Genomic DNA, 13,752 nt, shown 5'->3' with positions numbered 1-13,752 from the left:
AAAAAATACCCAAATGTTAATTTTGGCTCCTTTTTGTAAGAATACAACTAAAGCAACAAAAAAAAACAACAAAAAGTAATTTTCTTTCTTTTCTTTTTTTAATGAAGCAGAAAATATCACTTGTTTGATACTAAAAAGTCGTCACAGCAACATGAAAACATGCTGATACTTGATACACAATGGAGGAATGTGCGAGTAGGGGATTTGATGAGAGAGCGTTTGTACCAAAGAACATTTCATTGCAAAATGTCGCAGTCACATCTGTGGTGTAATCTGACGGCGGATCATCATTAGCACATAATTATGATTACAATACTGTTTCTTTAAATACTATGACCTTTTTTCCTCAGTTTTTCCTCCAAAATAATACAGTGTGACGTTATGTACATGATCCCGACCATCTTCTTTTAAAAAGGGTTTAATTTAGAAATAAGAAATCCATTTTAATGACTTGATACTTTAAAAGATGATCTGTGTTGCGAGTAATAAGAAGCTGACATTAGCTAGCCAATTTAACTCAAAGTGTGCTTCAGCAGCATCAAGAAATATTTCTTTTCAACTCCCCACTTCTGGGACTTCATTAGGGCCACATATTATCTTTTTGGAAACTAAATTTAAAAAATAAAGACTAATCTCAGAATTGTGAGGAGAAACAAAGTCTCAATTGAAAAGTCTTTTTTAAAAAAAAGACAGAATTCACAGGGGAAAAAATTCTGAGAAAAAAAAACATAATTTGTATTCCATCGCTTGACTGCAGCTTAAAAGAAAGACAAAGTGTTCAGATATTTTTTACAAAAGTTGGAACTGCAGCAGGTTAGCTTAGCATAAAAACAGGAGATAGTGGGAAACTTAGTTTGCTTAGTCCAAAGGTAGAAGTTGTCTTGTTCTTGTGCTTCTCAGTGGCAATTATATCAACATGCAGTGCACTACATGAACCTAAATGTTAAGCTCAAAATATTCAGTTTAAAATGATGGACAGTTCCTCTGGCGTCGCCATCTTGCAGAACTATAGGAAATCCGATCACCAAACTATTTTTAAAATTTGTGAAATTGGCAGCCAAGGAGTCTTTTGCCACCAATGTGCTGCATCATTTCCATATGTGGTATAACACGTGGGGCACATGCAAAGAAAAAACTATGTGTAAACTTTAAGGTGCTGGTAAGCGAGTTGTTTTTTTTCTTTCTTTTTTTGGTATTTACAGCTTTTATGCCAAGATAAACAAACCAGCTGCTTAGGAAAAGCTTCATAGACACAAAGAGTGGCATTAAACTGCTTGTACAACCATTAAAGGTCCAGTGTGTAACATTTAAGTGAAGATATTTTTTATTTTTAATAAAGTGTATCGTCTGATTGTGTGAATTGCTGTTTTGAATTTTGACGCAAACTGGACTCTTAATGGGTTTTCCAACACACTTGGAAGGGAAAGGTGACGCTGCCACTTCACCAATACATGTTGGAATTGTACACACTGCACCTGTAAATGAAGCACTTCCACAAATGTCAAATGACTTTAAGCTCAGCACACAACTTGCTCAAAAATCTTTAAATGAACTCCTATCAAAACACATTCAGTGTAAGAAAATTCAGAGACAGTGGCTCTCGGTTCTTCGCAGAACTCCCGATCCAAATCCAATTTTTCCACTCACACTTTTCATCGTCTTTTGTTGCTTTTAGGAAAAACAAGTATAAAAGCACACCGTTAAAAACATCCCAGCATAATCTTACCAAAACCTCTATAACATGAAAGTACAACATGTAACAAACAAAACAATCAAACTCTTAACAATGAACAAACACACATTCATTCATTCATACATACAAACACATTCACACACTTAACAACCTCTGGTTAACACTGAGGAAATTCAAATTCATATCATAATTAATGCAATTGGTTTAATTATTATTATTTTTTTTAAATGATTGGTTTACAAAAGCATCAATAAATAAACCCAGAGAAACCAGAGAAAGTTAAAGAAAAACACTTCTTTTAGAAGATGAAAACACTCTTTGCCTTGGAAACCCAAACATGAAAAGAAGAGTGGAATATATTACAAATAAATTAAACTATTATTAAATAATGACATCGTCACAAAGAAACTCAAAATGAATTTGAGTTTTCGCGTACATTAAAAAAAAGTCCGGTGTTGCTTTTTTTTACCTTCCAAGTAAAACGCAGACATGAAGCAATTAAATAACATCTCACTAAAAAATGGAGGCAAAACGGACAAAATGAACCAGAACGAGACCCAAATTAAACCATTTACGTTAATTCCACGACAAAGGCGGCAAATAAAACCACTCCAATCGTTTCCAGCTGTTCACTGAAACTACACAGTAATTAATCAACGTGACTAATCTAAAACACGTCGCTAATTGATTTGCTGTTGCATTACTGAGCTTCCCAGGAGTAAAATATCTCTGTGCTTCACACCGTTCACATTCAACAAGGAAACCAAACATCGCACAAGTGGCTGGCACTAAAACAGGGCAGTGCTTATCGAGTGTTGCCTGTCATCATGTGTGTCTGGTAATTATTCTATTGTGGCTCGGCCCAGTAAGAAAAATATTCATTTTGCTGTAAACAGGTTTTTGATTATTGCTAAATTAACCTGTTTTATCTTCTTTTTTTCTCTGCTGGTGTAATTAATGGAATGATTTTTCTTTTTCTTGATAATGTACTTACAGTAAGCATGACAGAACACTCCCCCCACCCAACTCTACACTGCAATAACCAGCTATCTCCACATGGGGGCAACAGTGACCATGATAGGCAAAGACAACAAGGGAACCAGGGAGAAGGTGAGTGGGCTTGCTGCTGCTGATTGAACCATTCCAGGTTTTCTGTTCTTCTTGGATCCGTTTTTCTCCCTGACTCGAGGTGGCTTCGCAGGGCTGGAGGCTGGAGTGTGAGGGGGTTTGTTGTAGGGGGGAGAATAAGGCCCATAGCCTGGCCAATCGTCATTGTACCTTTCACCATAGTCTCCACCCCCTGAGCCGCTGCCTTCCTCACCTGGAACAAGGGAGAACACATTTCTGGAACATACTGCATGGAAATAACATGTTCTTAAAGACAGGGTTTCCCTCAATCCTGGTCCTGGGGACCCACGTCAGGTGTGTCGGAGCGGGACACTTCCAAAACATGCAATTGAGAAAAGACAGAATATGGAATAGTTCTGAGTTAAATCACCTCAAAACTGGCTCATATTAGTGTGCAACAACAGTGTGCTCGTATTAGCTACAACATTTCCGAAATTCTTTAAATCCCAAAAATGTCATTGCTTTCATCTTAGTCGCCTTTTATGACGACATGCCCTTTACTATTTCTGCTATAACTTCTAGGACAAAACCCGTAGGAAACATTAGCGTGAGGAAGGAAGTAATTGGCACGACTAGTTGTTCTTTTCATTTCATTGTGTGTATATTTCCTGAATTACTTCTGCACGTTCTGCCATCGAAACTCTCCCCGTAAAGTGCCAACCCACAGAGGAATGAGACGATTCCCGTGATCCCACGCAAACTAAATTTGTCTTTAGTTGTTGCTTCTATTAAGAGACTCCCGGAATCAGAAAATACATACAGTGCATTACAAGGTCAAGGTTTCTGGGCAGAAATGTTGTGTTGTGTATAACTGCTGTAAAATAAAAATTGTTCCATCCTTTCAGGTATTTGAAGGCCACTGTAATTCCCTGATGTGCTGCTGAAAGTGGAGCTTAAAGATGTACACACAGATACATAGACTGTCACGAGCAGAACACTCACTGTCCATGAAGTCCATGTCTTGTCCGCTCTGAGCGTGTCTCAGTTTGTTGGTCACCACCCTGAGCTCCATGATGAGCTGTCTGGTCCTCACATCTGGCCTGGCAATGTCCACCTCCACCTCGGGGTTGTTGATCTGACTGACGAGCCCGTCTCCTGTCACGTCTGGGAGATACCTGAGCAAGCGCAAACAACGTGCTTTTAAACTTGAAGCTTTTTCCTGTTGTTGCTTTAGATTCTTTAGATTCTTTAAATGTCTGTATCACATAATACGAGCAAGCAGAGCTCCACAGAGAGCATGTGGGTGATTGGCGGTGGCGAAATGAAGCAACAACTCTGTTCTATCTGTAACATCCTGTCACCTCTGTACCATCACTAACTCCACCTCCCTCCATCTATCTCTGCTCTTATCTCACTCACCTCCCACGAGTCTGTCCGTTCCAGCAGCGGTCTTCATTAGTGACGTCGGCGGCAAGCTTCTCATCATTGCAGGTGGTGTGTGGGAGGGACACCCAGAAGCCGTGCATCGGCCGCAGTCTCTCCTTCAGCTCGGTAACCTGTGCGGAGGCGGAAAAGGAACTGGTTATGACTCACAGAGCCGAGAGTTTCAGAATATCCTTGTTTGGTTGCGGGCTGAAGAGAAGAAGCATACGGGAGAAGCAGTGCTGACGTTGGACACAGTCAAAAGCTGACATGACACCATTCTTGGGTCAGTTCTTTCAAACGCACGTCTTTTGTGTCTTATGAACAGATAGAAATACCAGCTATCCATTTTCTCTCGCCTCTGCTCTCGGTGTCATTTATTTTGGAGCACGTCTCGCAAGCTCACAGGAACACTGTCTGGGCTCTGATCGCTGTGGTTGCAGAGCCCAGACAGTGTTCCAGTATACCCTGCTGTGTCTTTTCAACATTGTTCCAAGATACCCACACATAAGACAAATTACATTCACCACAGGCTGCCCTTAAGTGGTGTGGAAACACTCAGGTTTATACTATTGAACTGTAAATTGACTTCACTTTAAAGCAATGTAAAAGTAGGTAAAACAGAGCATGTTTCTGTCTTACCAGCCGGTCCAGGTTGGTGCCCGCAGCAGTGGTGGGTTTCTCTTCAGGGCTGTAAGTGCGGAAAGGCCTCCTGTTTCCTCCGCTCTCCTTGGGCGAGCGTTTAGATCGTCCTTGAGCTGGTCTGGGGCTTCCGCAGCCCTGGAACACCTGAGGTAACAACAAAACAACACCAGTGTCATGAGTGATATCCTTCATCCATCCATCTTTTACCGCTTTATTCTCCATCACAGGGCCACATAGAGACAAAAAATTCAGTGTGTCCAATTGGCCTGATGCCCAAATCTGCATGTTTTTCGACTGTGGAGGAAACTGGAGAATCTGCAGAAAACCCACGCACGCACTGTGTTTTGACATTTGACATTTGACATTTGACTCTACACATACTGACAAAACAACAGAAATTATTATCATAAGGAATTATTTTTAAGTTAATATTTGCACTGAAAATCACAACAGACAAGAGCTCATGTGTATTTTTCCTCTCTTAAACGTTGCAACCATGTATAACTTATGTTAATGTTCATAAAGAAACCATGAAATTTGCAATATATCAGGGTCACCACTTAGCGCCTCATAATAGTCTCACTCTGTTTGTGGAAAATAACAAAAAACACAATGCTAATAAGAGAGCTGCATGTTCCTTTTAGCGACGCTTCAGGAGCTTTTTCTTCTTCCACTGAGACGTGGGTGTCTCTCTGGTGGATTAGCTTCTAGGAACCCTGCCATGTTTTAATCCTGCAGTAAGGCAGTCACGCTCTCCATTCTGTCATTTCTGTCTGCATGTTGTCTCATTAGGAAGATTTAGAATTGAACTATAATCAAAATGAAAGCTTTGACTTGAGGGAGTGATGTTTCATAAATGTGGTTTTATGTCACGGCCAAATTCAAAAAGATTGGAAAAGCAGCAGAAAGGCATCACTGTTCATATTTATTTATTTTTCGCCTTCTTTATACCACCGTCATCTGAGCTGCTGTGTTTACCTTTGTGGAGATGGTGACACTGTTTTCCTGCATGTGCATGATGGCCTCTGACACCTTCACAGAGATGGAATCGGCTGCAAGCTCCACATTGAAAGGCCCCTCCAGCTTCTCTGACACCTGGTAAAGAGCATCTGATAAAGGGCAGAGGGAGACGGAAATAAAAATGGTTGGGTGATGACAAAATGCTCACTGCCACGATATCCAAGCAAAACAAAAAAAAAAACACTCTCTCTCATGTTTTAGTGAAAAAGAAAAGAATGGTGGAGGGTACATGAGGTGCAGCACGTATGGATGGAGCGATGAAAGGTGAGAGGAACCACTGCACATGAAAAGAAGGAAAATGCAGGGAATGTGTGGGTTTGATGAAAGGTGAAGCGAAACACAGGAAGACAGATCAATTGAGAAGGAGCCGAGAAGCATGAATGATTAATGGAGGGGGAATTCATTAGGGGGGGAAAGGAAGTGGAAAGTAAAAGAGTGACAGATGTGTAATAAAGGGATTCTACTTTTAGGGTACGCTGAGCTTAATATGTTAATAATTCAGAGAGCAGCTGAATGTAATTTGGACTCTTTTTTCTTTTTTACTAAAGAGCCTTAACTTGATCCTGAACTGGTTTTATCGGTGTTCATCCAACTTTTTTACTAACCAATGAAATTATTCCACTCATTGTCCAGGTCGGCCTGATTGGCTAAGCAGCCCTTCATTACGTTAAGGCACAGGGAGCGGCAGGGCCGCAGCGAGGGCAAGCCGCGACACAGAGGGCAGTACCACTGACGCATCAGGCCACGCACACACTCTGAATCTGCAGTCAACTGTGAAAACAAAAGCACAAAGAACGGGTAAGAAGACACAGTAGGACCCGTTAATATGTAATGTAACTGCAATGAAGTGCTAAAACGTGCAGATACTGAATAAAACACAACCACATCGACAAGAACCACTCACCTTTGTTGCTTTATTAACAATGTCCCGGCCAGTGGCCAGGCCCTGAGATAGTGCTCTGGCTGCAATGAAAGCCCTCGACACCTGAACCAAACAAAATAAGATCAGTCACAACTTTGACTGCCGTGCACTCACAGTGGATCAGCACCACGTGAATTTATCTGTATTTCTTTCTTTTTTTTTTATTCACAGGGGGCACACACTTGCACGCGCAGTTTGCGAGGCACGTCTCCGAACGGCTGCAGCTGCTCGGCGTGTTTGCTGACACACTCCAGGTAGTCGTCACTGAAGTGATACTGAGGGTTGACCAGAGAGAAGACCCGCTCCACCAGCCTGGACCAGAAGTCTGACAGAACCTCTGTCAGACTCACACTGCCCCCTGTGGACAAGAGAGCGACAATGAACATCGGCCATACGTTTACGTCATCTCAGGTAAAAGGTACACAGTATTTACGATTAAATACGTTTCTGTGGGGTTTCCTCAAGGGTGAATTTGTAATTAGGGGCCATTTCAGCAGAAAGGATGAACAGAATGTTGCTCCAGATGACTGAGTTTTCATTTAAACCACCACATCCGTTTACTATGACGCCCAAGGGGCCCAAATAAAGGACCAATCCATACAAAACTACAACATCAACCTCAACATAGTCACTGCTGAGTCAGCTAATGCTTATAAACAATCCACACACTGTGACCTGTTGTCTTGGTACAAATTACAATCGGTAAACAGGATTCATTTGAGGAGAAAGACCGGGATAAATAAATCTGTGCTCAAGTTAATGCGTTATTCAAATTCTGTGTCTCCTGTATGATCAGCGTACAAAATGTAGATAACATTGCCTGACTTTTGTTGTACGGTATTGGACACAGAAAGCATTGTAGGTGTTTTCAGTAGAGTGGGAATACTAAGCTTTGAGTTATTCCTTTGTCTTTACACAGTTTAATTTGTCTGCCTGAAACAGAAGCTGCTGCGAAACACTTCCACCAAATACAATTGAAGTGGGGAAAATAAATTGTGTGTGTGTGTGTGTGTGTTGCGCTATTATTTTTATTCGTTAATCTGACAACTGGAAGACATAGACTGCACATGCAACTCTCCAATCTGTAGTCTACTACACAGTGCCCGAATTAGCCATCCGTGCTGTTTGGCAGACAGAGACAGAATGACTAAGCAGCGACAGCCTGCAGATAGACTCGCCAGTGAGAGGCTGTCGAGCCAAACCAGAGCAAATGAGAACTGAAATAGAAACAGTCTGGCATCCGTGTGATTTTAGTTCTCTCCCTCTACGTTTTCCTCCAGTCGGATTTCGATACACGTCGAAGGACAACGCTGTCCCGAGCTGCAGTGTTTACTACTACAGCTGAGATATGACAGATAGAACCCCACTAAACTGCTGAAGCAAGGAGGAATCTTCAGAACTCTACAACATAATTTCTCTGCATTCATTCATTCATTCCTGATCTTAACGATACAGGTGTGGTGCACGTAATCGATAGTACAGAACGCATGCTGCTTTTCTGCCTCTGAAATGTGCTGTAGTGCAATAGATGTAAAAATGTTTATTCTACCATACTTCATCAGACAGTTTCAAATACAAGTTTAGGATTAACCTGGGTTTTGATACCACTTTTGTGTCTGATACCAATGCAATATCTACTGATACCGATATTAGTCCGATACAGTCACTTTAGATCGTTTATGAACGTATGAAGCTGTCAACAACACAATTGTGCTGAGCCATTTCAAAGACAGAATTCTCCAACTGTGTGACAAATATTCTTCTCTCAAAAAGAAGAAATAAAGATCCCAAACATGACTCAGCTAAAACGTTTTTGCTGATTTTTACTTAAATTTTTTACTGTGCATAGTGAAGCATGTGATATATATAGGATTTATGATTCTATCGGATTCTACATTTCTATCCCTAAAGAAAACAGCCTAGATGCTGTGTTTCATTCAGACTGTTTGAAGTAACTACCAAGTTGTCCAGCAGAGGGTGCTGTTATCACACCTTTGTTTACATTTTCACAGTCTGTGCATAGTGAAAGCATTCGATATAGAGGATTTTTGTGACATATAGGATTTTACATCTTTATCTGTCCAATGTCTGATCCAATGAGTATCAGACCGATACTAGTCAAAATACTGATCAATGCTGATACTGATTCCCATTCCTAATTTCAACACTGGATTTTGGACGAACAGGACAAAACAGAGGAGGAGAGCATGGAGGAGACGTGCCAAAAAATTTCCCCAGCTGGAATCGTCAACATCGTAATTACACAGTGAGCATCTGAGACCACTAAACCATCTGGCTACTAATTTCACTGATATATATGCGACAAATCCAACCAACAGTTACCACTTTGCAATGAATATTTCACAACCTAAATATATACAACCATAATTTGAATGAAAACATCTCCTGTTAAAAGCAGCGGAGGTGGGTTCAGGTCACTGAACTAACCAGAGTAATATCTGCGCAGCTCCACAAACAGCTCCTGGAAGACGTGTGCATTCTGGGTGAAGAGCCGGCCGTAGGTCTTGGTGAACATCTGGTTCATCGACTTCTCTGACAGTTCTATAAGTTCTCTGAAGAACTCTGCAGTGAGTCAGAAGAGGTAGAAAAGGCAGATTACATATCTGGCACCCACCTGTTTTTCTTGTAATATCTTGGCCAGGTTTCTACGTAGGCACGCAGTCGCCACACCACAGATTCACAGCTCATAAGGACAGTTACATCAGATCACGCACGCCAGTAAATGAGTGCAACAATGTGTACTTTATTTAAAATCCGTCTTTAAGACTCATAAGAAGTCTCCCACTCCTTTGGCGTTATTGAATGATTCATCGCATGTGTTATGTAAACGGCTGAGGAGAGAAAAGGGTCACAGCAGGTAGGAGGGGAAAAAAATGTAACTTCAATAACCTGCAGCTATACATATAGAATCTGAGAAATATGGACTAAACGCGTTCAAATAATCACTAAATCTGCCTGAGTTGATTTACAACACTCAGACTTATAATAATCAACAACGCACTTTGTAAAGTCTAAAAAAATCAACCATGTTGATGTCATTAGGCGTTAGTTTAAATTGAAGACATCAATTTTGTAGCATAAAGCCTGTGATACAAACTGGAAATGAAAAGGAAGGAATGGTGTAATTAAAGACAGACGCTAGTTGCATTGTGGGAAATATCAGATCTCTAGTGTCAGGATATCGTGGCCTCTGCTGCAATTGAGACCATGCCAGATCTCTCTGGAGAGAGATATTTAATCTCAAAGGCTAAATCAAGGCTTATTTAATCTCATGTGGACTGTTGCAGTCTGTAATTAGCCTTTAATATCTGACGATTGGAGGCCAATCGAAGATCCTCAAATTTTCAGCAGATCTACCGGCGTCAGAGTCAGCCTCTCACCGTCAAATCTGCGGTGTCTCTGGCTGAAGGTGGTCAACAGGAACTGGCTGTTGTCCTCGATAGCTTTGAGGAAGTCCCTCTCGCTTTGGAGGGCCAACGTCTCCTCCATCTGACTGGAGCAGCAGGTGTAGTCCTGAGGGCAGAGCCGCAGGTGCTCCCCTAAATCCAAGAGAGATGTTAGGACCAATCATTAATTCTTTATTTTATTTATTCATTTATTTATATAACATAATGTATGTGCTTCTGCTTTGAATCAGCATAGTTGCTATAGGTAAAGCACTTGTGGGCTGTATTTCAACGTAAGAGGTGCCATAGAAATCACTATTCAAAGAACAATTAAGTGTTCAAAGAACAAGTTAGTGTTGCAGATCCATTGCTGCCTCCATGAGTAAGTTCAAATGTGTATCAGTATTTCTGATTCCTTGTTTGGATTTACCTAAGTAATAATACAAATAAGTAATAACACAAACTTCCCAAGCAAGGCAGCAGTAGATCAGCAAATCCTGTGTCCTGCTAAACAATGTATCTATTTTTCAAGGACACACTTTAGTTCCCAGTGACAAAAGGCCGACTACCAGCGAGATAAAGCAGCAGACATATTCTTAACATAACATACACTTCAGCTGATGTAGCTTTTATTAGGTGAGACACTTGTTCAATGGCTGAAATGTGTTTTGTTTTGTTTTTTTCCTGCCTTCAGCCTTGTTTTTCACTTACACCTGCCTGTCCCTGGACGCCCCTCGGCAAAGGGAGAAAGGAGAGCACAGTCAGCTGAATGTAAGATGCTGAAGTACCTCATACAACCCCACTTAAAAAAAACAAAAAAAAAACACAGACAATCCCTTTAATGCAAACCAATAACATCAGTCTCTCTATTACCAGATGTTTTTAGTGAAAGAGTCAATTCCTCCACTTATAAATCAGTTTGTTACTATAGAGAAATCTTGTTAAAGACAAGCGTGCAATAGAAAATTGTAATTTCCCTGCATGAATTATTCAGTTTCAATCTGTCTCTCTTTGTCCGCTCAGGTTGGCTCTTTGATATGTCAGAGGTAATGATATGCAAATGACAACCAGGAGGGGGAAATAGCATAACCACCTTCAAAAAAGGTTTGAATTCTGTGTTTCTGTCATTTTTACATCCAAAAAAAACAAAAAAAAAAGAATATAACTGTAATTAATGCAGTTGAAAACCTCCTTCCCAACTCCACCCACGCTGTTCCTCTCCGCCTCTTTTGTTCTCTCTGTGTGTCTCACTATTACCCCTCTCTCATCCCTCTATTTCCATTTCTAAACTGCCTTTCTTCATCCCTTACTCTCCCAGCCATCTGCTCCTCTGGCCCACGGGACAGTGAGCCAAGACTGAGGCAGTGATACAGCACACACACACACACACACTAAAAAAAAAATCAATCAATATTGCACTTTCCTCTTACCCACACAGCTAATTTACCTTGAAGTAGTATTTGCACATTTACATTTGAATTGTAAATGCTCCTTTGACAATTAAAAGCTGCAGGTTTGTAACACACACACACACACACACAGATATCATAACCTTTTACATAAAACCTCTGAAGAAGTGGGTTAACATCCTCAGCGTCTCCATCACTTGCTCACATGGTCAGTTATTCATTCATATTTTATCAAATTTCCTCTTACAAGCTACTCTTCTTTTCCTTCCTCTTCCTCCCGGTTAGCAAAACTTGTTTTTTTCCAATCAACCCAACTCTGTGTAATCCACATGTTATCTTTTCATTTAGCAGATAAGATTATCACCAGTGAGCAGAGCCTGTGGGTGTGTGTATACATATATATATATGCAGAGATTTCACTCCGGGGCCAGTCGGCAAAGTCTAATCAGGGGCGAGGTTCTTTGTTGCAATGGTGTTGGCAATTTGCTCATCCCCTTAATCATCCTATTTAAACAGCACAGAGGGGAGGAGGGGGTGGTGTAATTTGTTTTAAACCACCCTGCACTGTTTCTATTAAGGAACACACACCTTTATATTCATACAGTGTGTGTTTTATGATAAATATTGATTTTTGAGCCGCCTTGGTGGTTTAATTTTTACTTTCCCATCACGGTTTGTAGAGTTTCTGCGATATTTAAATATGTTTCTGCTAAAATGTTGATATGGTGATTGCATAATGTTACATTTATATTGTGTTACCCACAAACTAGAGCTGACAGTAGACTTTTTTTTCATGCTTATGTTGACCAAAACAATTGCAATTTGTTTACTATTTGATATTTGATTTAATATAGCCTTTTGTGTTTTGTTTTTGTCACATTTTTAAACATAAATGGGCAAAGCGGTCTGTCTATAAGCTACTTTCATTTTGTACAGGTTGTCAAATATAATATATATATTATTAGAAACATTTCTGACGTCTCAAAAAATTTCACAAGTTGCAACATGTTGCAATGTTCTTACAAAATTGTCACTAGCATCACAAAAAATGACTTGCGTTATAATTACAAAATGTTATAATGTAAAAAAAAAATGTTTTTATAATTTCAAAGTGGAAAAACAAGAAACTAAAAATATGCAATCAGTATGGTAAGGTCCGAAAAAGATGCAAGCTCCCCCTTGTGGCACTTCAAAATAAATCACTACAAGTGTACATTGGTGAGCAAAACAGCAATATCACTTAATTCACGTGAAATAAATAAATAAAAGTAAACCATTTTCTCCACGATTTTTTTTTTTAATCTGTAAACACGATAATATCGTGTATTGTCCCATCCCTAGCTGACTGCTGTGACATGTATCTTCGTGTTTTAATAAACTTGAATAAAATGTCTATGCAAATGTAACGATGGGCTGATGTGCATGAGTTTCATTCCGGTATTCTATCATAGTCCGGTTATTTAATTCGTCATCGCCGATGGTTATCGCTGCGTCTTACCGGAGATCTGAGTCAGCGGTGCGGTGTTGATGCCGTAGCCCTTCTCCGCGTACACCTGCCGGGTGTCGGCGCAGCTCCTCCCCGCAGCAGCCGTGGGGCTCCGGGTTCCCACCAGGACAGTGACCGCGCAGAGAACCACCAGCAACGGGTACCTGGAGAAAGATAGCCGGGTATCCATCTCCAAACTCCCCAAAAATATCCAGCAGTGGAGGGGTCGGTTTCAGTGTGACACACACGTAGCTTATTAATGAATTAATGGGTGTGTGGGTGACTGACCGGTTTAAACGATCAACGCAAAAGTGAAAAAAGAGTAATCCTGTCCTAGATAGTCATCCTTTAAAAAATAAAACCATAATTTTGTCAGAAACGTGTAACTAGCAGATTCAACTGCACTCGGTTTTATATCACACCGGTTTCCATCTACAGTGTGTAGTCAATGTGTCCTCACAGGCAACCGCTGTTGTGTGTAAGTGTGAGGGGATCATGAATGGGACACTCCCGTTCCTCAGCATCCTCCAACCATAGCCTAACTCCGTCAAGGTAACTGAATTTAGAAGAAAGAAATACCGGAAATGTGTGTTTTCAAAATAAAAGAGCAGGCCATTTTATTTCCAGTATTCAGACAAGAAAAACATCATAATTGTCACACTTGTATGTGCATGTAGCTA

The 13,752-nt window shown here is 40.5% G+C and overlaps 1 protein-coding gene across 1 annotated transcript; it reads right to left on the bottom strand.

Moving 5' to 3' along the window:
- Positions 1-88: 88 nt before the first annotated feature.
- Positions 89-13,572, bottom strand: gpc2 (glypican 2). The gene is made up of 11 exons (XM_058649769.1): positions 13,085-13,572; positions 10,172-10,330; positions 9,219-9,353; positions 6,953-7,128; positions 6,753-6,833; positions 6,454-6,619; positions 5,807-5,937; positions 4,826-4,972; positions 4,181-4,317; positions 3,764-3,936; positions 89-3,014 (listed from the first exon to the last, which is right to left on the bottom strand). The coding sequence occupies exons 1-11, from the start codon at positions 13,260-13,262 to the stop codon at positions 2,740-2,742; spliced, it is 1,758 nt and encodes a 585-aa protein (XP_058505752.1). The 5' UTR covers positions 13,263-13,572; the 3' UTR covers positions 89-2,739.
- Between the last annotated feature and the right edge of the window lie 180 nt (positions 13,573-13,752).

Source organism: Solea solea, chromosome 14, assembly GCF_958295425.1.
Source record: "Solea solea chromosome 14, fSolSol10.1, whole genome shotgun sequence".
Classification (NCBI taxonomy): Eukaryota; Metazoa; Chordata; class Actinopteri; order Pleuronectiformes; family Soleidae; genus Solea; species Solea solea.
Note: the sequence above shows the minus strand (reverse complement) of the source record. Positions and strands in the feature narration are given on the sequence as shown.